The sequence below is a fragment of the Elaeis guineensis genome, chromosome 5, assembly GCF_000442705.2.
Source record: "Elaeis guineensis isolate ETL-2024a chromosome 5, EG11, whole genome shotgun sequence".
Lineage (NCBI taxonomy): Eukaryota > Viridiplantae > Streptophyta > Magnoliopsida > Arecales > Arecaceae > Elaeis > Elaeis guineensis.
In genome coordinates, this window is record NC_025997.2 from 66,173,363 (window position 1) to 66,197,633 (window position 24,271).

General features: G+C 40.1%; 1 protein-coding gene across 3 annotated transcripts in view; it reads right to left on the bottom strand.

Moving 5' to 3' along the window:
* LOC105035151 (1-acyl-sn-glycerol-3-phosphate acyltransferase) overlaps nucleotides 1-24,271 on the bottom strand; it is a 44,584-nt gene that overhangs the window by 1,789 nt on the left and 18,524 nt on the right. Inside the window, exon 1 of one of the 3 annotated variants that reach the window (XM_073257949.1) lies at nucleotides 11,095-11,238. The exons of the other annotated variants lie outside the window; for them this stretch is intronic. Within the exon in view, the coding sequence (XP_073114050.1) occupies nucleotides 11,095-11,103 (9 nt within the window). The 5' untranslated portion in view covers nucleotides 11,104-11,238. Of the gene's footprint in view, nucleotides 1-11,094; nucleotides 11,239-24,271 lie in introns of those variants that run through there. 3 annotated transcript variants of the gene reach the window in all.

Below are 24,271 nucleotides of genomic sequence, written 5' to 3' on the forward strand. Positions count from 1 at the left end.
GGAATTGAGTTACAACAGGACATCTATTTATGGAGACTGAAGCTACAGCCCTTCCTACTTCACAAACATTTCATCATCTCCTGCTTCACAAGCATTTCATCATCCATCTATTGGGCTAGATATTAGTCCTTTTTTGTTCTTTAGACTTCAAGAACAGAGGGAAATCATTTTCCAGACTTTTCTGTCAAGTGGCCAGGGGGTATCAATTAATTTTGGATTATTTTATTTTAAACTGTAACCAGACCACGGTCAATGTTTATTGCACTTTTTGCCTTTCTCTGGTCTGCAATTCATCGACATCAACTTCTTGGACAACATTTTAAACACATGATTTTTGGTAACTTGTTTCCAAGAAGCATCAGAGGTTGATCTTGCCTACCAACTTCTGGTTCAGATATTGGATACTCAAGCCATTTCCTCAATTGATTGCAAGACTCATAATCAGGGTTTTCCATACCGGCCCGAACCGACTGGTACGGAGCGTACTGAACTGAACCGAGGGGAAACCGATGCGGTTCACCCTCTATTTTTGGTAAATGAACCAAACCGCACCGAACCGAGCCAGTTCGGTGCGGTTCGCTGTCGAACCGCTCGAAACCGAGCGATTCCACTTGGTTCAGGTTGATACAGCTTGGAATCGAGCCATACTAACAACATCATGTGGAGGGGAGGGTTGGGGGTGGGGGGGGAGGAGTAGGGGGTGGGGGGCCCCGGGGGGGGGTGGCTTTGTCTCCCTTCAGCCTGAGACCCTTAGAAACCCGAGAGCAGACTCTTAGGTTCTCAAAGTTCAATGACGGGTGCGACGGGCTCCAAAAAAAAAAAACATAAGGAAAAATTCAGAAAAAATTTCACAACTCTTTCGATAAAGTGACAAATTTTGATCGAAAGTAAGGTAATCCTTCCTTCTGCCTCTAAATATTTTATTTTTTCATTTTTTTTTGGCCAATAACTGCTAAAAAGTAAAAAAATAAAAAAAATCATGCCAAAATTTATGATTTTGATATGATTTCATTATATGTTGTAGATCATTAGATGATCTACATGATGACACTAAAATTATTAATTTTTATTAATTATTTTTTAATATATATATATTAAAAAATTTATTAAAAAATTAAATTCAAAAAATATAATATCAAAAAATTATTAAACTGTCGTATTTTATTAAACTTGCAGAAATAAATAAGAAGAAGGATTCATAGCGTGAATAGAGATGCAAATGGTGTGACAGTTCAAAGGAGGGATGACTAGGTTGAAGTAGCATTTGGCTAATGGTTATCGAAATGTGGCTGTCGAAAATATCCACAGGAGGTCCGACAGCTTGTGAAGAAATATTTCGTTGATCAGAAAGCAACGAAGAAGAGGACAAAGGAGAAGAGGACAGAGATTGACCGTCGAGCTGGAAAACCACCTTCTTATCATTTCAGAAAGTCAGAGGCCTCTACTCCATATGACAAGGAGGCAAAGATTGAAGCTGCCATTCAAGCAAGTCTGGATGATCAGTATAGACTGGAGGAGATGGCTAGATATAAAGAGCGATTTGGACTATCATTCTATGAATCGGCTCCATATGAGTTTAGGAGGACCACCTCTGTCAGGGAGCCAATCAATAAAGGGACGAGGGATATTTCATTGATGCTAGGGGCTTTTGATAGTAGAAGGAGATCCGACATAGATATTTCAGTTGGGGCCACCATTCATAATGTAGATCCACATGCTTTTCCTAGTAAGCATTCAAAACAGCAAAGGATTGATACTATGCTGAAAAAGATAAGAAGAAGGATATGTGACGAGCTATTAGATCATGATTTCATTTTAGCCACATTCCAGCAAATGCAGTAGGCAATCTTACTATCAGTCTGCCATTTCAGCAATACAGACTGTCGATCTTGATGTAGATTCTCCAGCATCCTGAGATATCCATGGTCAGCTTCTTGACAGCAATAAAGAAGAGTTGGAGAGATGGATCTCTTCTTACAAGAGTAAATAGCCCATATACGGATTGACGGTGATGTGTCATCGGTTGGACCGATCATACTAGATGAAGTATCATAAATTTTTTAATATATTATGATAAAATATTTTTTCATAAATTAATTGATGTTTCAAATAAGATGCACGACACCGCATACATCCTTAGACTGATGGAGGTGATTGATTCAATTGGAGAGCAAAATATCGTGCAGATCGTCATAGATAATGGGCTGCAATATAAAGCCGCTAGCGAGTTGCTGATGGAGCAGCGATCGCATATTTACTAGACACCATGTACTGCACATTGCATTGACCTCATGTTAGTGGATATTGAAAAGCTTCGTAGAGTACAGTAGATAGTGGATACAGCCCAGTTTATTACTAAATTTATCTATAATCATACATGGGTACTGTAGGAAAAGGTGCAGGATTTCATGCATGAATTTCAAAATATTTTTGAAATATAACGCAACAGAACATGTAAATTAAACAATTTAATCTACAAATGCATGTAATCAAATTACTAAATCCTACAATTAGGATCTATAACATGTCATATTGCATTTATAAATCAGAAAATAAAAGCTTTGGTATTGATCAAATCAATACCCTAGATCTAAAACAGTTTTAGATCTAAAACCTAGATCACATCTAGATAAGAAAAGAGATCAGATCTCTTACCTTCATGCGGGTCGAGAACTCCGTAGTTAATTTTCTTTGTTGCCTTTGGAGCCGCACACGCGTCCGGCCTCTACAGGAGATCCATACTAGGCTGCAATAAAATCGGAGGTTCGTCGAACGAAGATCCACTCGAAGTGCTAGCTTCTTGCAGATCCCTCCGGATGGTTAATCTAAAAAATATTCTTCAGATCTCTTGGACATTCTAAGAGATGAAGAATATGAGGAATAAGGGAGAAGTCAAACTCTTTGACCTCCCTAAAATCAGAAATAATCTGTAAAAGAAAAAAGATCCTAAGAGAAGACAGTTCTTCTCTTTCAGTACATCAACGATTGATGTCCCGAGAACATCTCTATGCTAGGATATGAGAAGACCTCTAGATATTTCCCAATTTTTCAGATCTTATGATATCTGATTTTTCTCATAGAAAAATCTCATGATTTATGGAGAAGAAAGGTTCTAAAAGAAATCTTAAGAGAAGACCTTCTTTTCTTCTTCTCTCATCAGAACATGATCAGATCATGTCCAAAATTAGATCACCATGCTCCAACTAATTAGAGCATAAATTCACCATGCCTTCCCTCTCTCTTTCAGATTTTTATCATATAAAAACATAAAATAAAGAGAATAATCTGAAAAGAAAATAATAAGAGAAAACAATCTTCTCTTGCCTTTTCTTTTTACAAGACATCAACTTTTGATCTCTTGATAGAAGACTCTTCTCCAAGAAATTTGATGCCTCAAACCACCCATTCCATCCTCTCTCTCTCAGATTTTATCACATAAAAAACACAAAAAACAAAAAGAGAATAATATGAAAGAAAAACAATGAGAGAAAACAGTCTTTCCTCTTATCTTTTTTCTCTACAAGACATCAACTTTTGATCTCTTGATTGAAGACTCTCCTCCAAAGATTTTGGCGCCACAAACCACTCATGCCATCCTCTTTCTCCTCTGGTTTTTTTATCTATTTTTCACCAATTTTTGACTACCTATTTCATCTCATATGAGGCGGCAACTTTATATACGACAGATTAGGTCAAAAGACCTAATCGACAAGGAGTCCATGGGGCGTCCAACTCTTGGACGCCCCTTGCCTTATCTATTTCGTGGAGAGCATGAAAATAACCTCAAAAGGGGCGACAAAAAGAAGGGATAAGGATGGAGGAAGTTGGCGCATGAGAAGAGGGAAGAGTCCTTGTGAAGAGGGACTCTTTCAAACAAAGGAGATAAACCTAAAACACTTTCCATAATTAGCCAAATCTCTTTCCATATTGAATCAAATCAAATCTGATTCAAATCTCTAGAATAAGTAGTGTGAGATAACATTCCTTGGACGTGGATATCATAGAAAAATATCTAAAAATTAATTAGTGGGAGTGGGCTTGAAGTTTCTTAGGTGGCGCAAGAGAAGAGATGGAGTCCTAGTCTAACTAGGATTCTTATGTAGATTAGATCAAACACTCTGAACCCAATCAACCTAATTAATGGTAATCCTAGTCCAACTAGGAGTTCATTTAAATCAGATTAAACCATATTTAATTCTGATTTAAATCCTAACTTAATTAGGAATTAGGTGTACACAACTGCTAGCAACGAACAAATCTGGAGACTTCTGGGCTCGATCAAAAATCCTTGATGAAATCAGCCTAGTTGCTGTCTTCTTCGTCAGCCTTTCGTTCCAGATGAAGAACGCCTCTAAGATCACCTCTAAAAAATTCAAGATCTGATACCCAACCAGATCAGACCTGGACTGAGGTCTTCCAATTCGTAAATCTCGAATCGGGACGTTCTAGATAGGGAAGAAGGTAGATAGAACCAGACCTTACAGATCTGTCCTGTTGCAGCCTTTCCTGTAGATCTGTTGATGGAGATCTCATCCGCGCCTCAAACGACCTCAGATCAACTCCAGATCTGAGAGAAACTTGTACCAACCTCTTCTCAAGAGATTCCAGGTACTGGACCTAATGTTTGGGCGGCTGCAAGAGAGGGGGAGACAAAGTGTTGGCGGCACAAAGGGGGAGGGGCTAGTGCATCCCTTGCTTTTCTTTCCTTCTATGGACCTGACGGCAAGAAACCCTAGGATTTCTTGCTCCTGGGGCGTGGAGAATAGCTGGAGAGAGAGGGAGAAGAGAGAGAGAGACTTGGGAGAAAGAGTTTCGTATTCCTCGGCTTAATCAAACCTATACAGTGCATGTATATATAAACACAGGGTCAAGTGACCCAAACCCAAAACTCCCTTGACCAACTTTATGGGAGATTAGGTTAACCCAAGCCCATGTACACCCATGATTCGACCTAATCTCACCTATCCTGAGCCCAGACCTGGCCCATAAAGAGTTGGTCCCTTGAAGCCCACATAACCTAGACCTCAAGAATCCGAAAGGCCCACAGCCTTTCAACCTAGGGCCCAACTAGCCCTAGAGCCTCCATGAAGCCCTCATGAATGATGGACCTTGGCCTTAGCCTTGGTCCCCTGGGCCTTGGGCACACCATCTGGATCACAACAATCTCCACCTTGGTGTCCCAAGGCCTCAACCAGCTCCACTCTGTCCATCAGCCGAATCAGCTCAACACATCTCTGAAAGCTGTCCCGTGGAAGTACCTTCGTAAGTGCATCAGCTGGGTTCTCCTTGGTGTGTACCTTTACCAGCTCCACCTTGCCATCCTCCACAAGTTCCCTAATCCGATGATACCGAATGTTGATGTGCTTTGTCCTTGCATGATTGTTGCCCAGCTATGCAACCCAAGAGGGGGGGGTGAATTGGGTTTCTAAAAATTTTAAGCCCAACAGATTACTTATGAAGATCAAAACAAAGACTTTAATTCAATATTAATTACCTAAAGCAGGAATGCAAGAATATAATAAAGAAATAAAGTGAAGCGATAAAGCACACCACAAACACAAGGATTTATAGTGGTTCGGTGCTAACCTTGCACCTACATCCACTCCCCAAGATCCTACTTGGGAATTTCAATCCACTATCCTTTGTATTCAACCCGAATACAAAACGTCGGAAACTCCGACACTAGCTATCCCAAGCTAGATCACTTGTTTCCCGGGTACAAGTAAACCCAAAACACTCCGATTTCAGATTCGGATCAACCTTTCCTTGTTTTGGAAATCCTCCAAAAACAAGAACAAAAACTCACAAAGAGTTAGAAAATTTAGAGCACAGATTAATACAATAACAGCTCCTTAAATGAGCGAATATAACAATAAAAGTTTTACTCAAATGAAGAACCCCTTTTTCGGATTTTCTCAAAGTGGATGAACGCTTGAATGCTTGAGAAGAGGTTGATTGTTGATTGAAGATCTCTTGAAAGCTTTGAAACGATCTCTAGATCAAGGTTGAAACAATAGGCGTGAAGAATTCTCTCCTTGAAAGATCTTGCTTTTCTCTTTCACAATCTCTCTGGTATATTGTGGATCCTCTCTCTTTTTTTTTTTGGATTTTTCGTTGATCTCAGACTTTTTCTTGCAAATTTCGGATCCTTTCTTCTGTTCTTCTCGTTTTTTGATTTCACGTTTGATCCGCTATTTAATCTGCAATTTCTTTCATCATTTTAAGCATTTTGTAGCATTAGAAGCAAGAGAAAACAATTTAGGTAGATAAAGAGCCGTTAGAGGATTTTTAGGAAGCATAAATGGCAATTAAAACGGGCAAAAAAATAGCCGTTGCTGACATTTCCCGTCGCAGGGGTCGACTCATGAGTCGACTCATGCTTCAGGGGTCGACTCATGAGTCGACCTCTGTTGCAAAAATCAGAGAATGTGTTTTTGGAAATTCTTGGCTCAAATTAGCAGGGGTCGACTCATGCCTTGTGGGTCGACTCATAGGTCGACTCACAGGTCGTGCCAAGCCAGAAAACTAGCGTGCCAAGGAGAATTTTTGCATGCCAATCAGCTCACAGTGCCATGAGTTGACTCATGAGTCGACTCATGTACTTCAAACCTTCATAACTTCAAAAATATAAGTCCAAACACAATGAAATTTTCACCAATAGATTTCAAATCATTTGTTCTACCAAATGGTACTATCAAATCAGGATTTTAGTAAAATTACGATTTTGCCCTTGAAGAGCATAAGGACTTTTTCATTTTAAAATTATTTGTATCCCTTCAATCTGCTTTGTAATCATCAAAATCAATCTAGGAGCAACAATCTCCCCCTTTTTGATGATGACAAAATATTTGAACAAAAATATTTATGTTAATGCATTAATTTCAAAAGAATCCATTATAGGTGTATATGCTTGAAAAGAGTATGATTCTTTTGGCATGTAATATAAATGCAAAAATAGTTTGTCCATTTTCTTAAAGATTTGAAAAGGGTATTAGATCATTTTGAGTTTAAGATATATCAGAGCAAGAGAAGAGAAATAAATTTTGCAATGTATCAGAGCAAGAAAAATAATTTTTACAATGATATTAGAAAAGATTTTATAATGTATCAGAGCAAGAAAATTTTATAATATATCAGAGAAAATTTCACACTGTATTAGAGCAAATGTCATAATTTATCAGAGAAACTTTCACACTGTATCGGATTAAATTTTATCATGTATCAGAGCAAGTTAAAAGAAATTGTAGGGTGTATCAGAGTAAAACAAATTTCTTAAGATGTATCAAGGTGAATAAAATTTCAAAAGATGTATCAGAGCAAGTTTGAATTTTGAAATATATCAGAGCATATAAAAAAATTACTTATTTGCATTGTACTTATGATTTTGCTTTTGATGGATGGCTTTTTGTTTAAGTTCTGTCTGATACCAAATTTCGATACCAAATTTCTCAAAGTTTTGTTTAATCTTTCAATCCTTGTTTTTGTTTAATTTCTCCAATATTTATTTAATTTCTCCAATATTTGTTTTAATCTTCCAATCTTTGTTTTTGTTTAATTTCTCCAATATTTATTTAATTTCTCCAATATTTGTTTTAATCTTCCAATCTTTGTTTTTGTTTAATTTCTCCAATATTTATTTAATTTCTCCAATATTTGTTTTAATCTTCCATTCTTTGTTTTTGTTTAATTTCTCCAATATTTATTTAATTTCTTCAATATTTATTTTAATCTTCCAATCTTTGTTTTTGTTTAATTTCTCCCCCTTTTTCTCATAATTTAGGGTTTTGTTTTTTGTCTAATTTTAATTTTTGTTTTTGTTTAATTTCTCCCCCTTTTTGACATCATCAAACATAGTTAACTCTTCCTTTTCTTTTTCTGAAATATTCTTTATTTTCTTCCTCTTTAGAGTTTTTCACAGATGTTTGCTCCCCCTTAATATAGCAATTATCAACAGCAAACAACAACAAGGAGAAGACAATATTTCAACAAGAAGAAAATATATAACCAAAATATGATCATTACAAAGAGGTAGAAATATAGGTAAAAAATGATTCCATTAATATCATAATTGTTTCAATACATAGTTCTTAAAAATAAAATTCAACCAGCTAATTGTCAATACATGGCCTCGAGGTATAGATCCTAGAACAAAATACTAACACCTAGGATCTAGTAATGATCAAGATAGGTCAATGATCGGAGTCATCAGATATAGGGTGAGGAGATGATGGATCAGAAGTGCATCCTCTACCCCGTCTGCCTCTGGCACGAGCAGGAGAACGAGATGAACTGGGTGGCTGAGAACGCTGAGATGCTAGGGCTGATACCATGAGTCTGATAGAATCAAGTACGTTCAGTGCTCTGGAAACAGATTGAAGTAGAGCAGTGAACTGGGTGGTAGCATGCTCACTCGATCCTCGGATCTCTTTCCTCAGTAATTCATATCCACCTTCTAGTGCTCCTCTGAGCCTGCCAGCCTCTGCAGTGAGGTCTGTGACCTCAATAGTAGACTCCTGTGGCTGGGGATGGGCCAATGCAAGGACTTGCCCCTGCAAGTCAAGAACTCTGCCAGTCAGTCTCCAGACTGTGTCCTCAAGCTGCTGTATCCTGACGGACTGATCTGAAATCATCTGAAACACAGTGGAGATGTGGGGAGTAATGGTCTGATCAGAAGAGGTAGCTCCAGGTGCAAAAGAAGTACTACTCCACTGGCTAGACAGCAAAGAAGCCACACGCTGTGAAATATGCTCGATCTGATCGTCAGCCAGTCTGAACTCTGAATGAGGTGCTCTGCTCTCTGGCTGATACACTGGTGTGGGCATCCTAGTAAACTCAGAAGGGCCAGCCTCAGTATCAGGAATGAACTGGGAATCTGGTGAAGCTGCCCTGAAGTCATGTACAGGAGAAGATGGACCTTCTTCTTCTACTCTGCCTTCAGTTCTGTCTTCAGCTCTTTCCTCAACTCTCTCCTCAGCTCTTTCTTCAGAGCCCTTGATCCAACCACCAACAGTCTTTGTAATTCCCATTCGGTGCAGGCTGTGTTGGTTGAAGGTGTCCACATGTGAGAGTTTGGTAGGTGCCTCCCCCTCACAGCTAACTCCAAACCTCCTGAATACTCTGGTAAGGGCCATACCATAAGGCAAGTGTGCCTTGGATCTGTTCAAAGTTTCTCTCATGGCCTCTATCATAAGTGCAGGGAGGTTTAGGGGGGTCTGAGTGATGACATGAAACATGACACATACATCTCTGCCAGACAGTAAGTCATGTCTACCACTCCTAGGAAAGAAGAGTTTTGTTACAATCTGATGCAGGACCCTCATCTCAATGGACAATAGCTTTGCTTCCAATTTGTTTAAATTTCCTGAAAAAGTTTCTCCTAAGATAATTCTGATCCCTTCTTCTTTAATTGGGAGTTCCATATATGAGTATCCTTCACTAGGCAACTGAAGTATTTCTCCCAATATCCTAGAATCCAAGCATATGTCAATCCCCTTGACTGTTGAAGTCACTGACCCATTTCCATAATTTAGGTTCTGGTAGAACTCTCTAACAAGATCAACATAGGTGACTTCCTTAAGGGAGCAGTAGAGTTCCCATCCTTGATTTTTGATCTTGGTAGCAAAAGTAAAGCCTTCTTTCTCAAAGAACCGAAAATCTATATTTTTTCTGATTTCTACTTTTCTATCAGAAAGAGGATTTACACTGGGGCTTATGGAGGATTGAGAGAGACCTTGAGCAGGTACTGAAACTGGATCGGGAACACTGGAAGACTGAGCATGCCTTTTCTTTCGGACAAATTCCTCAGGCTCACGGATTGATTTCCTTCTTTGGGGAAGTTTCATCTTTGGAGCCATATCCAATAAAGTAGCAGACAAGAAGACTTGAATTGAGTGGAGGAGAGATCACAAGAGAGTAAAGAAGGATTTTGGTGGAGAAAAGAAGTGGATTTAGGAAGTTCGGTAAAGTGCTAGGGCACGTTTCAACCGCGCTAAGCAATGTGAGAAAGCACGAGAAATCTCTTTTCCAAGGAGGCGATTTTTGGTGGAGAGGAGGGAGAATTGCCTCAAGATAAATCCTTGGATTTGGAGCAAGAAAGAGTTGGAAAGACGGCTTTTGGAAGAAGAACGATGGGAAGATGAGTCGTCTCACAAACAGTAACCCTTATAAAAACAATGAACCCGTTGACAGTTTGTGGGATTTACAAGTTTGCCATTGAGTCGACTCATGGGGGTCGACTCATGAAGTTCAGAAATTCAGGAAAAATGTGAATAAATTCCAGAAAAATTTGAAATTTTGAGTGAAGGAATTTTGCTCAATGATAAGTTTTTAGAATGATAAACCTGAGCTTTTGGGACCAGGATAGATGTTGAAAATTGAGCTCTAATCAATTCTTTGGAAATTGAGAAATTTTAGGCAAATGGATCTAGAATTCCTAGATTTCTCCTAATTTCACAGAATCTATCCTCACTAAGGGCCTTTGTAAAGATATCGGCTAATTGATTTTCAGTGCAATCATATTCAAGAATTACATTTTTGTTTTGAACATGTTCTCTTATAAAATGATGTCTTATTTCAATATGTTTAGATCTTGAGTGTTGAATTGGATTTTTAGATAGATTTATGGCACTTGTATTATCACATTTTATTGGTGTTTCATTAAGTTTGATTCCAAAATCTTCGAGTTGTTGCTTAATCCACAAGATTTGAGCACAACAACTTCCGGCTGCAATGTATTCGGCCTCAACCGTAAACAGTGCCACCGAATTTTGTTTCTTGCTAAACCATGAGATTAGGTTTACTCCAAGAAATTGACAAGTTCCACTTGTGCTTTTTCTATCTAATTTACATCCAGCAAAATCAGTATCAGAATATCCTAACAAATTAATTTGTGAGTCCTTAGAGTACCATAACCCTATAGTTTGTGTACCATTTAAGTATCTAAGGATTCTTTTAACAGCATTCAAATGAGATTCCTTAGGATTAGATTGATATCTTGCACATAAGCAAACACTAAACATGATATCGGCCTACTTGCAGTTAAATATAATAATGAGCCAATCATACCTCTATAGTATTTTAAGTCTACGCTTTTACCTTCATCATCCTTGTCAAGCTTACATGAGGGACTCATTGGTGTGCCAATTGGTTTGCAGTTCTCCATTCCAAATCTTTTGAGTAGTTCCTTGGTGTACTTGCTTTGGGTGATGGAGATTCCCTCTTTTGATTGTTTGATTTGGAGTCCGAGGAAGAAAGTGAGTTCTCCCATCATGCTCATCTCGAACTCTCCCTGCATAAGCTTAGCAAAGTCTTGACAAAGGGATTCATTAGTAGACCCAAAAATTATGTCATCAACATAAATTTGTATAATTAGCATATCATTTTGGTTTCTTTTAATAAATAGAGTTGTATCTACATTGCCTCTTGAGAAACCATTATTTAGTAGAAATTTGCTTAGCCTTTCATACCATGCTCTAGGTGCTTGTTTTAATCCATATAAAGCTTTATTTAATCTAAAGACATGATTGGGAAAAGCATGATTTTCAAATCCAGGAGGTTGTTCTACATATACTTCTTCAGAAATATATCCATTTAAAAATGCACTTTTAACATCCATTTAAAAAAACTTGAAATTCATAAAGCAAGCATATGCAAGTAGAAGTCTAATAGCTTCTAATCTAGCAACAGGTGCAAAGGTTTCATCAAAATCAATTCCTTCTTCTTGATTATATCCCTTAGCAACCAGTCTTGCTTTATTTCTAATTACATTTCCATGCTCATCTAATTTGTTTCTAAAGACCCATTTTGTTCCAATTATTGAGTAATCTTTAGGTCTTGATACTAAGGTCCAAACATTATTTCTTTCAAATTGATTAAGTTCCTCTTGCATAGCATTAATCCAGTTATGATCATTTTCAGCCTCTTCAAAAGTTTTAGGTTCAAGTTGAGATACAAAAGCACAATGATTAAGTACATCTCTAAGTGAAGAACGTGTTTTTACCCCATGCATAGGATTACCGATAATTAACTCCTTAGGGTGGTTGTGAACATACCTCCATTCCTTGGGTAGGTCATTTGTACCTTGAGGTTGTTCTTGAATTTCTTCACCTCTTTCATTTTGTTCGTCTTCTTGATCCTTGTCTTTTGGAGTTGCTGAGTCTTTCAGAGTGATCTCCTTCATACTTTCTATTAGTGGCTCTGCATCATCAACACCCTCATTCTTCCTTGAAGGAAGATCGTTAGATTCATCAAAAATAACATGTATGGACTCCTCAACTACTAAAGTTCTTTTGTTGAAAACTCTAAATGCTTTACTAGTGGAGTAACCTAGAAAGATTGCTTCATCTGATTTTGCATCAAATTTACCAAGTTTTTCTTTGTCATTATTTAATACAAAACATCGGCAACCAAAAACATGAAAATATGCAATATTTGGTTTTCTTTCTTTCCAAAGTTCATAGGGGGTTTTCTTTAAAAATTGTCTAATTAAAGCACGATTTAAAATGTAACATGCTGTGTTAATTGCTTCCGCCCAAAAATATTTTGGAAGGTTGCTTTCACAAAGCATGGTACGGGCCATTTCTTCTAAGGTTCTGTTTTTCCTTTCAACTACCCCATTCTGTTGGGGTATCCTTGGAGCAGAGAAGTTATGGCCAATTCCATTTTCATCACAAAAATTTTCAAAATCTTGATTTTCAAATTCAGTTCCATGATCACTTCTAATATTTTGAATTGAAAAACCTTTTTCATTAGAGACTTTTCGATGAAATTTAGTGAAAATATGAAAAGTTTCATTTTTGTGAGCCAAAAAGAAAACCCAAGTAAAACGAGAGTAATCATCTATTATTACAAATCCATATCGTTTTCCTCCTAAACTAGTGGTTCTAGTTGGTCCAAACAAATCCATATGTAAGAGCTCTAAAGGTCTAGAAGTTGAAACAGTATTTTTGGATTTAAATGATACTCTAGTTTGTTTACCTAATTGGCATGCATCACAAATTCTATCCTTTTCAAAATTCAGTTTTGGCAAACCGAGAACTAAATCCTTTTTAATTAATTTTGAGGGAGAATGCATGCTAATGTGTGCAAGTCTACGATGCCACAGCCAACTAGTCTCATTTATTTTAGCATTTAAAGAAACTAGGCATTGCATGTCTAATTTTGTTAAATCATTCAAGTCTACCATATAAACATTGCCATGCCTATGTCCTATAAATTTAATGCCATCGTTAATAGGACTCGTCACAATGCAAACAGATGATTCAAAACTTACTTTATACCCTTTATCACAGAATTGACTAATGCTAAGTAAGTTATGCTTTAAACCTTTAACTAATAAAACATTCTCAATGTATTTGGAGGGAGTGATACCAATGTTACCTATCCCGATGATCTTTCCTTTGCCATTATCTCCAAAGGTGACCATCCCTCCATCCTTAGCATCAAGCGTGATGAATTGTGATTCATCACCAGTCATGTGTCTCGAGCATCCGCTGTCAAGATACCATTTCCTGTTTCCTTCTTGGGATGCTAGACACACCTGCAAGCAAAGGTCACGTTTCTGTCTTAGGTACCCAAGCTTTCTTGGGTCCTTTCAGGTTAGTCAGAATGGTTCCTTTTGGAACCCATATTTTCTTTGTGTTTGCATATTTGTTAATAAGACATGTGTATGATTTATGTCCTATTCTTCCACATTTAAAACAAATAATATTTGTAGACTTGTTACTTGAATAATTTACATAAATATCCTTCAGAAATTTTTGTTTCTTCAGGGGTTTATAACCAAGTCCAGCCTTATCATATATAGCTTTCTGATTTTCAAGGATCATATTTAGTTTGTTTGAACTTAAGATGAACTTATCTACTATAGATTTTAGTTTGTTCATTTCATCCTTTAAGTTTTGATTTTCTTGAATCAAGGTGAATTTTTCAATTGAAAGATTTTCAGCTTGTTTCACTAAGGACTGATTTTCCAATTTCAGCTCTTTGTTTTTCTTCCCTAGTTTCTTTAATTCATCAATTGAATCATAGAATGCTTCATGCAATTCTTCAAAAGTAAATTCACTAGTGGATTCAGAAGTTACCTCATTTTCGTGTGCCATCAGGCACAGGTTGGCTTGTTCTGTTGAGGTTTCCTCGTCGGAGCTTGAGTCATCACTCGCACTCCAGGTCGCCATCATTGCCTTCTTTTTGAACTTCTTTGGACCTTTCTTCAATTGTGGACATTCGGATCTGAAATGTCCTGGCTTCTTGCACTCGTAGCATATAGGGGGTTGATCTTTCTCCTTTTCTTTGCTTTGATCTCCTTTTGTGAATTTCTTTCTCATCCCCTGTTTCCTTTTTCTTAGAAACTTCTTAAATTTCCGGGTGATGAGAGCCATCTCTTCATCCTGTTCTTCATCTTCAGATTCATCTGTTTCATAATCAGGCGAAGTTGTGGATTTGAGGGCAATGGTTCTTTTCTTTTTGACTTCATCCTCTTGATGTTGCTTCATGCTAAGTTCATGAGTCATCAAGGATCCAAGAAGCTCTTCTAGAGGTAGAGTGTTCAAGTCCTTTGCTTCTTGGATGGCAGTCACCTTGGCTTCCCAAGTTCTTGACAGTGACCTGAGAATCTTCCTTACAAGTTCACTGTTAGTATAAGATTTGCCAAGACTCTTTAAACCATTGATTATATCAGTAAAACGAGTAAACATAGCAGTTATGGACTCATCATGCTCTATTTTGAACAATTCATATTTATGTACAAGCATGTTTATTTTAGACTCTTTTACTTGATTTGTTCCCTCATGGGTGACTTCTAACCTATCCCATATTTCTTTAGCAGATGCACAAGTAGAAATGCGATTGAATTCACTAGCATCTAGTGCACAATAAAGAACATTCATGGCTTTGGCATTTAATTGTACCAATTTCTTGTCAACCTCATCCCATTCTTTCTCGGATTTGGTTGATTCCTCACCATCTATAATCTTGGTGGGTGTGTGAGGACCATTCACTATGATACTCCACATATCATAGTCGAGTGCTTGTATGAAAATCTTCATCCGAGCTTTCCAATAGGTGTAATTAGACCCATTGAAAAGTGGAGGTCGGTTTGTTGATTGCCCCTCGGCTAGAGAAGTACCAACATGGGTTGCCATAGATCTTTGGCTCTTTGATTATTAGATCAAAGAAGGACTAGAGCACCGGCTCTGATACCACTTGTTGCCCAGCTATGCAACCCAAGAGGGGGGGTGAATTGGGTTTCTAAAAATTTTAAGCCCAACAGATTACTTATGAAGATTAAAACAAAGACTTTAATTCAATATTAATTATCTAAAGCAGGAATGCAAGAATATAATAAAGAAATAAAGTGAAGCGATAAAGCACACCACAAACACAAGGATTTATAGTGGTTCGGTGCTAACCTTGCACCTACATCCACTCCCCAAGATCCTACTTGGGAATTTCAATCCACTATCCTTTGTATTCAACCCGAATACAAAACGTCGGAAACTCCGACACTAGCTATCCCAAGCTAGATCACTTGTTTCCCGGGTACAAGTAAACCCAAAACACTCCGATTTCAGGTTCGGATCAACCTTTCCTTGTTTTGAAAATCCTCCAAAAACAAGAACAAAAGCTCACAAAGAGTTAGAAAATTTAGAGCACAGATTAATACAATAACAGCTCCTTAAATGAGCGAATATAACAATAAAAGTTTTACTCAAATGAAGAACCCCTTTTTCGGATTTTCTCAAAGTGGATGAACGCTTGAATGCTTGAGAAGAGGTTGATTGTTGATTGAAGATCTCTTGAAAGCTTTGAAACGATCTCTAGATCAAGATTGAAACAATAGGCGTGAAGAATTCTCTCCTTGAAAGATCTTGCTTTTCTCTTTCACAATCTCTCTGGTATATTGTGGATCCTCTCTCTTTTTCTTTTTGGATTTTTCGTTGATCTCAGACTTTTTCTTGCAAATTTCGGATCCTTTCTTCTGTTCTTCTCGTTTTTTGATTTCACGTTTGATCCGCTATTTAATCTGCAATTTCTTTCATCATTTTAAGCATTTTGTAGCATTAGAAGCAAGAGAAAACAATTTAGGTAGATAAAGAGCCGTTAGAGGATTTTTAGGAAGCATAAATGGCAATTAAAACGGGCAAAAAAATAGCCGTTGCTGACATTTCCCGTCGCAGGGGTCGACTCATGAGTCGACTCATGCTTCAGGGGTCGACTCATGAGTCGACCTCTGTTGCAAAAACCAGAGAATGCGTTTCTGAAAATTCTTGGCTCAAATTAGCAGGGGTCGACTCATGAGTCGACTCATGCCTTGTGGGTCGACTCATGGGTCGACTCACAGGTCGTGCCAAGCCAGAAAACTAGCGTGCCAAGGAGAATTTTTGCGTGCCAATCAGCTCACAGTGCCATGAGTCGACTCATGAGTCGACTCATGTACTTCAAACCTTCATAACTTCAAAAATATAAGTCCAAACACAATGAAATTTTCACCAATAGATTTCAAATCATTTGTTCTACCAAATGATACTATCAAATCAGAATTTTAGTGAAATTACGATTTTGCCCTTGAAGAGCATAAGGACTTTTTCATTTTAAAATTATTTGTATCCCTTCAATCTGCTTTGTAATCATCAAAATCAATCTAGGAGCAACAATGATAGACTGAGTTCTATGCTAATAGAAGTGCACTCTGGCTGTCACAGTGCACTCTAATGGCCTCCTGAGTAAGGCCCATCTCCGTCAACAAATCCTTCAGCCAAATTGCCTCCTTAGCTGCTTCTGTCAGCCCGATGTACTTCGCCTCTGTAGTGGATAGGGCCGTGATAGGCTACAGACTCGATCTTTAAGAAATAGGACTTCCATACAGGCTAAAGATGAAGCCTGTCGTAAACCTCCGGGTATCCACATCTCCACCGAAGTCTGCATCTACATAACCGCCAACCAGCCCTTGAGCCTCCCTGGACATGTCAGAGTATCCCACTGCACCTCGCTGTCCGTAGTAGATGCCAACTCCAACTGAATCCGCCAGGTATCTGAATATCCACTTCAGAGCTCTCCAGTGCTCCCTACCAGGCTGCGCCATGAACCTGCTAACCTGACTCACTGCATGAGCGATGTCTGGCCTACAACAGACCATCGCATACATCAAGCTCCCAACTCCTGAAGCATAAGGAACCGTCTCCATCTCCTGAGCCTCCACCTCAGTCTGTGGCGCTATGGTCTTCGAGAGTCTGAAGTGACCGACAAGTGACAGCTCCACCGGCTTTGCTCCCTTCATCCCGAACCTCTCTAAGACCTTCTGTATGTAGCCCCCCTGAGATAGATGCAGCATCCTCCGAGCTCGGTCTCTGAAAATCTCCATGTCTAGGATCTTCCTTGCAGGATCCAAATCCTTCATCTCAAACTTCCGAGATAAGGATGCCTTCAGATCCTGCACAACCTTCCTACTCTTGCATGCTATAAGCACGTCATCCACATACAAGAGTAGGAACACCCTAGAACCATCCTCAAGAGACTGAACATAAACATAGTGGTCAAACTCGCACCTGGAAAGTCCAATGCTACGCACATAGGAGTCGAACCGCTTGTACCATTGCCTCGGCGACTGCTTCAGCCTGTACAGCGACTTCTGCAACAGACAAACCTTTCCCTCTGATCCTGGATCCCTGAAACCGGATGGCTGCTCCATGTAAATTCTCTCCTCCAAATGCCCATAGAGGAACGCCGTCTTGACATCCATCTGCTCCAGCTCTAAATCCTGAGCTGCTACAATACTCAGCAACACTCTGATGGAAGTATGTCTGACGACGGGAGAGAAGACTTCGCTGAAGTCGATGCCTTCCTTCTGGGAGTATCCCTTGGCCACTAACCTCACCTTGAATCTGATACCTCCCTGCTCTGAAGGCCCTTCCTTGCGACTATAGACCTATTTGCAGCCAATGGGCCTCTTCCCCTGTGGCAACTGCACCAATCGCCACGTCTGGTTCTGGTGGAGAGACTGCATCTCCTCGGACATCGCCTGGACCCACCGCTTTGTCCTGGCTCTCAATAGCCTCCTGATACGTATATGGATCTCCATTCGCTGTCATCAGGGCATATGACAGCGTCTCCTCGAAGCCATATCGGTCCGGTTGCCTGATGGTCTTCTTGGGCTTGTGTAGGGCAACACCGATATCAGTCCTCGATCCAACTCACTCCTGCTGGACCTCTTCGCCTCGATCATCTGTTCGAGTCCTCTCCACCTGTGGAGACACCTTAGGTAGGTTCTCCACCTGAATGTCATGTCCTCCCGTAGTACCTGCAAGAGGCAAAATCAAAGGGATAAGCTGTCCAGCAGCGCCCTGCTGGACCTCCTCCTGCTCCTGCTGCTCCTCCATGCCTGCTCGCCTCCATAGGACTGACTCCTCATCAAAAATCACATCCCGACTAATGATGACCTTCTTTTCCAAGGAATCCCACAGCTTGTATCCCTTAACTCCTCGCGGATAGCCTAGAAACACCGTCTTGCATGATCTGGCGTCTAGCTTGCTCCGCTCACCAGCTCCAATATGCACATAGGCCGTGCACCCAAATACCCATAGATGGTCCAGCCCAACTGTCCTCCCAGACCACACCTCTGGAAGCCTGCCATCCAACCTGGTGTGAGGTGATCGATTGACCAAGTAACCCGCTGCGTCAATTGTGTCAACCCAGAACGTCTTTGAAAGCCCTGCCTGCAGTCTCATGCATCGTGCCTTTTTCAGAAGTATTCTGTTCATCCTCTCGGCCACCCCATTCTGCTGTGGAGTCCCCTTAACTGAGAAGTGTCTCCTGATCCAACACTCCTCACAGTAGTCCTGAAACTCTCTGTTGGTGTACTCCCCGCCATTGTCTGACCTTAGACACTTCACACTCCTCTCCTGCTCCTCCACCTCAGCTCTCCAGATCTTGAACTTGGTGAAGACCTCTGACTTCTCTCTCATGAAGTAAATCCAAAATTTTCTTGAAAATCATCAATCAGGATCATGAAGTATCTGACCCCATTCCTAGCTAAAACTGGGGCTGGTCCCCACACATCTGTGTACTAACTCCAGAGGGGCTGCACTGCGGGCTGTACTGATATTGAACTGAACTCTCCTCTGCTTTCCCATCTGGCAAGGCTCACAGATCTCCCCTATAGCACCATCCTCCAGATCAGAGATAAATCCTCTCCTGCTCAACTCCCTCAGCCCCTTGTCACCCATGTGGTCTAAGCGATAGTGCCACATCCTGTAAGCCCCCTACTGGTCCTGTACTGCAGCTGCTGCATCAGACTCTCCGGTCACCACAGATTCCTCCATGCGATAGAGGTTATTGTCCAATCTCCTGCCTCTCATCACTACCATAGCTCCATTGAAGATGTTCAGTACTCCACTTCTAGCCCTATTGCTGAAGCTGTATCCACTGCGCTCCAAGTAACCTAATGACACCAGATTCTTTTCCAGCTCCGGGACGTGCTTTACATTTGTCAATGTCCTCACAATCCCATCAAACATCCTCACCCTGACTGTCCTTATCCCAGCCACCTTGCAAGGATGATTGTCGCCTAGAGTCACTGATCCCTTATCTGTCTTGGTGCATGTCGCAAACCAAGACCTGTGTGGTGTGTAGTGATGTGAGCACGCAGAGTCTAGTGTCCACTCCTCTGTGTAATGCCTGTGACCATCTGATACCACAAGTAGATCATCCTCCACCTGCTGCCTAGCAACTGCACTCACTGATTCGAGCCATTTCTTTCTCCCTTCTTGCTCTTTCATAGTGGACATTCTCGCTTGAAGTGCCCGAACTCGTTGCACTTGAAGCATTTCATCTCTTTCTTTCCCTTCCTGGACTTGGACCGCCCCCTGGACTTGCTTCTACCTCTGCCTCTACCTGTCTTCTCCCCTACTGCCAAACCCTCCTAGGGAGCCCGATCTCTGGTTAACTTTTCCCTTTGCTCATTAGACCTCAGCACCGAGACCATGTCCTCATATTCCAGAGTCTCCTTGCCATAGAGCAGTGTAGTCACCAAAGAGTCATATGATCCTGGCAGCGAATACAAAAGCAACAGGGACTTGTCCTCCTCATCCAGCTTCACCCCGATATTCATCAACTTCGTGCACAACGGATCGAACCTCTGAATGTGGCCAATCACATCAGATCCCTCCTGCATCCGAAAACTGTACAACCTCTTCTTCAGTATTAGCTTGTTGCACATATTCTTTCCCATATACATGGCGTGCAACTTCGACCAAAGGCCCTTCGGGGTCTTTTCTTCCAGCACCGAATACAACGCCGCATCCGCCAAACATCCTCTGATCACCGAGCATGCTTTCTTCTCCAACGATGCCCATTGCTATCTGTCATTCCCTCAGGCTTCTCATCCAAAGCCTGATCCAGATCTGCTTGCACCAGAAGATCCTCCATCCGGATTTTCCACATGAAAAAATTTTCCTTGCCATCAAACTTCTCAAAATCGACCTTCATATTGCTGCCCATGACTGGATCCAAGCCAAACAAGCAATATAAAATCAAGAAGTATAGAATATACCTTGATGGTACCTTGCTGAAAATTTTCAGCACTTGGAATCTTCAACTTCTCGTGCTTGGAACCGCTTCCTCACCACCGTGGCTCTGATACCAACTGTTGGAGCACGATCCCGGCTCCTCCCACGGACCTTGGGTGCAGCGGAACCAGCAACGAACAAATCTGGAGACTTCTGGACTCGATCAAAGACCCTTGACGAAATCAGCCTGGTTGCTGTCTTCTTCGTCAGCCTTTCGTTCCAGATGAAGAACGCCTCTAAGATCACCTCTAAAAAATTCAAGATCTGGTACCCAACCAGATCAGGCCTGGACCGAGGTCTTCCAATTCGTAGATCTCGAATCAGGACGTTCTAGATAGGGAAGAAGGTAGATAGAACCAGACCTTGCAGATTTGTCCTGCTGCAGCCTTTCCTGTAGATCTGTTGATGGAGATCTCACCCATGCCTCAAACGACCTCAGATCAACTCCAGATCTGAGAGGAACTTGTACCAACCTCTTCTCAAGAGATTCCAGATCCTGGACCTGATGTTTGGGCGGCTGCAAGAGAGGGGGAGACAAAGTGTTGGCGGCACCAAGGGGGAGGGGCTAGCGCCTCCCTTGCTTTTCTTTCCTTCTATGGACCTGACGGCAAGAAACCCTAGGGTTTCTTGCTCCTGGGGCGTGGAGAATAGCTGGAGAGAGAGGGAGAAGAGACAGAGAGATTTGGGAGAAAGAGTTTCGTATTCCTTGACTTAATCAAACCTATACAGTGCATGTATATATAAACACAGGGTCAAGTGATCCAAACCCAAAACTCCCTTGACCAACTCTATGGGAGATTAGGTTAACCCAAGCCCATGTACACCCATGACTCAACCTAATCTCACCTATCCTGGGCCCAGACCTGGCCCATAAAGAGTTGGTCCCTTGAGGCCCACATAACCTAGACCTCAAGAACCCGAAAGGCCTACAGCCTTTCAACGTAGGGCCCAACTAGCCCTAGAGCCTCCATGAAGCCCTCATGAATGATGGATCTTGGCCTTAGCCTTGGTCCCCTGGGCCTTGGGCACACCATCTGGATCACAACAAAAACAATCTTCTCTTGCCTTTTGTTTCTACAAGACATCAACTTTTGATCTCTTGATAGAAGACTCTTCTCCAAGGAATTTGATGCCTCAAACCACCCATTCCATCCTCTCTCTCTCAGATTTTATCACATAAAAAACACAAAAAACAAAAAGCGAATAATATGAAAGAAAAACAATGAGAGAAAACAGTCATTTCTCTTACATTTTTTCTCTACAAGACATCAACTTTTGATCTCTTGATTGAAGACTCTCCTCCAAGGATTTTGGCGCCACAAACCACCCATGCCATCCTCTTTCTCCTCTGGTTTTTCTATCTATTTTTCACCAATTTTTGACTACCTATTTCATCTCATATGAGGCGGCAACTTTATATACGACAGATTAGGTCAAAAGACCTAATCGACAAGGAGTCTATGGGGTGTCCAACTCTTGGATGCCCCTTGCCTTATCTATTTCGTGGAGAGCATGAAAATAACCTCAAAAGGGGCGACAAAAAGAAGGGATAAGGATGAAGGAAGTTGGCGCATGAGAGGAGGGAAGAGTCCTTGTGAAGAGGGACTCTTTCAAACAAAGGAGATAAACCTAAAACACTTTCCATAATTAGCCAAACCTCTTTCCATATTGAATCAAATCAAATCTGATTCAAATCTCTAGAATAAGTAGTGTGAGATAATATTCCTTGGACGTGGATATCATAGAAAAATATCTGAAAATTAATTAGTGGACGTGGGCTTGAAGTTTCTTAGGTGGCGCAAGAGAAGAGATGGAGTCCTAGTCTAACTAGGATTCTTATGTAGATTAGATCAAACACTTTGAACCCAATCCAAATTAATTGCAACCTAATTAATGGTAATCCTAGTCCAACTAGGAGTTCATTTAAATCAGATTAAACCATATTTAATTCTGATTTAAATCCTAACTTAATTAAGAATTAGGTGTACACAAGTGCTAGTCGAACAGAGACTTGTTCTCCCTTGCAATTGGCTTATCCAATAAACCAATTAGACTTAACCCAATTAAATCCAAACTAATTCTAATTGAATCAAATTCAATTAGACTTGATCTCAACCCAATTGCTCCATTAGATTGAGCCAATTAGCAATCCAACTACTAATCGATCCTCCTGCAACACTTGCATTAGGTTAAACATCAATCACATTGATCATTTAACTTAAGAACGATTCTCAATCATCGATTAACCATCTGATTAGGTTACAACCTCTTATGTGTGTGACCCTATAGGTTCAAACCTAAGCCGATAGCATAGGAACCAATTCCTATATCAGTCGAAGTAACCATCTAGCAATGGTTCCTGACGTCCAGATAGGTCGAATGTCTGCAAAGCAACATTCTAAGAACCCTGACCCATGGTTACCATATAATTCATCCTTTTGATCAATAATGCTCAAGACGACTTTGAATATGCTGTCAATCACTCATACAAGCCATCTCTATTGTGTCTCAAAATTTTGCAAATCTTGTGACTCCTCACGAGGATTATCCAGGCCTAGATTTTGCTAAATTAAAACACAACGAGATATTCTCTTCCTAAAGTTAATCAGGAGTGGTCAATCCCATCTTGACTAACACACCGACTTCACAAGTACTTGACTGTACCCAAAAATCTTTTGAACCTATTTAAAAATACAGGCAGTCCGACACCAAAGCACAGTGAGTTGCTTGCAAGTCACCGTGGTGATCTCAGATCGGAGGGACACTTATACCCATTGGCCTTAGCTAACTACTCTTGACAGTAAAGTGTTACATTGGTCACGTTCAATGCAGATGTACTCCTACATCTCACCTGGATGCCATACCAGTGTCTCCACACTACTTAATTACGAGGATAACCAATGCATATGGCATATAGCGACCTACACTTGATAAGTTATCGTCCTTGTTAATAACTTATCATTTGATCGTAAATAATTTAAGAACCATCCGATAAATCCTCCTTTATCGATTGATTGTGGTTCTAAGGACTTCATCATAATTTAAAAGTTTATTTAAGAAAGATAGAACTTTTATGATGAACCTGCCAAATAACTATTATTATTAAATAATTTATATAGTAATTCCAATCATCTACCACTTAGATGATTGGCTTTAGGACACATTTCCCAACAGGTACTGTCATTGATGCGAAAATATACTGAAGGAAAGATCTTAAGATCGGATGTCACATGGTTTGCTACAAACTATATAGCACTTGATAGCCTTCTACAGAAGAAAGCAATCTTATGTCAGATGTTTGTCAGTGTCAAGTAACAGAAAATCAGATATACGAGGGCCAGCATTGAGAAAAGTTATGTGGAGAACTTGATGACCAGTTAATCATTCTGACAACGGATTGATAAAATAGTAAAGGTTATCGAGCCATTATATAAGATGCTTCGCATCGTGGATTGCGAGAGATTCCCCAAATGAGCTTCTTATATCACATGATGGAGAGGATAAAGCAACAGATCAATGAGATAGATCCCAACCATGCTCAAAAATACATCAACATCATTAAGCATTGTTGGGATTATCAAATAGGTAGTGATTTGCATCTAACCGGTAAGCATGAATTCAAGAATCTGAAAATTTTTTTTTCTTGCACTAATATAAGTTTACTTAATCATTTGTAAAATTTTTTTTCAGCTTACTATTTGAATCCGAAG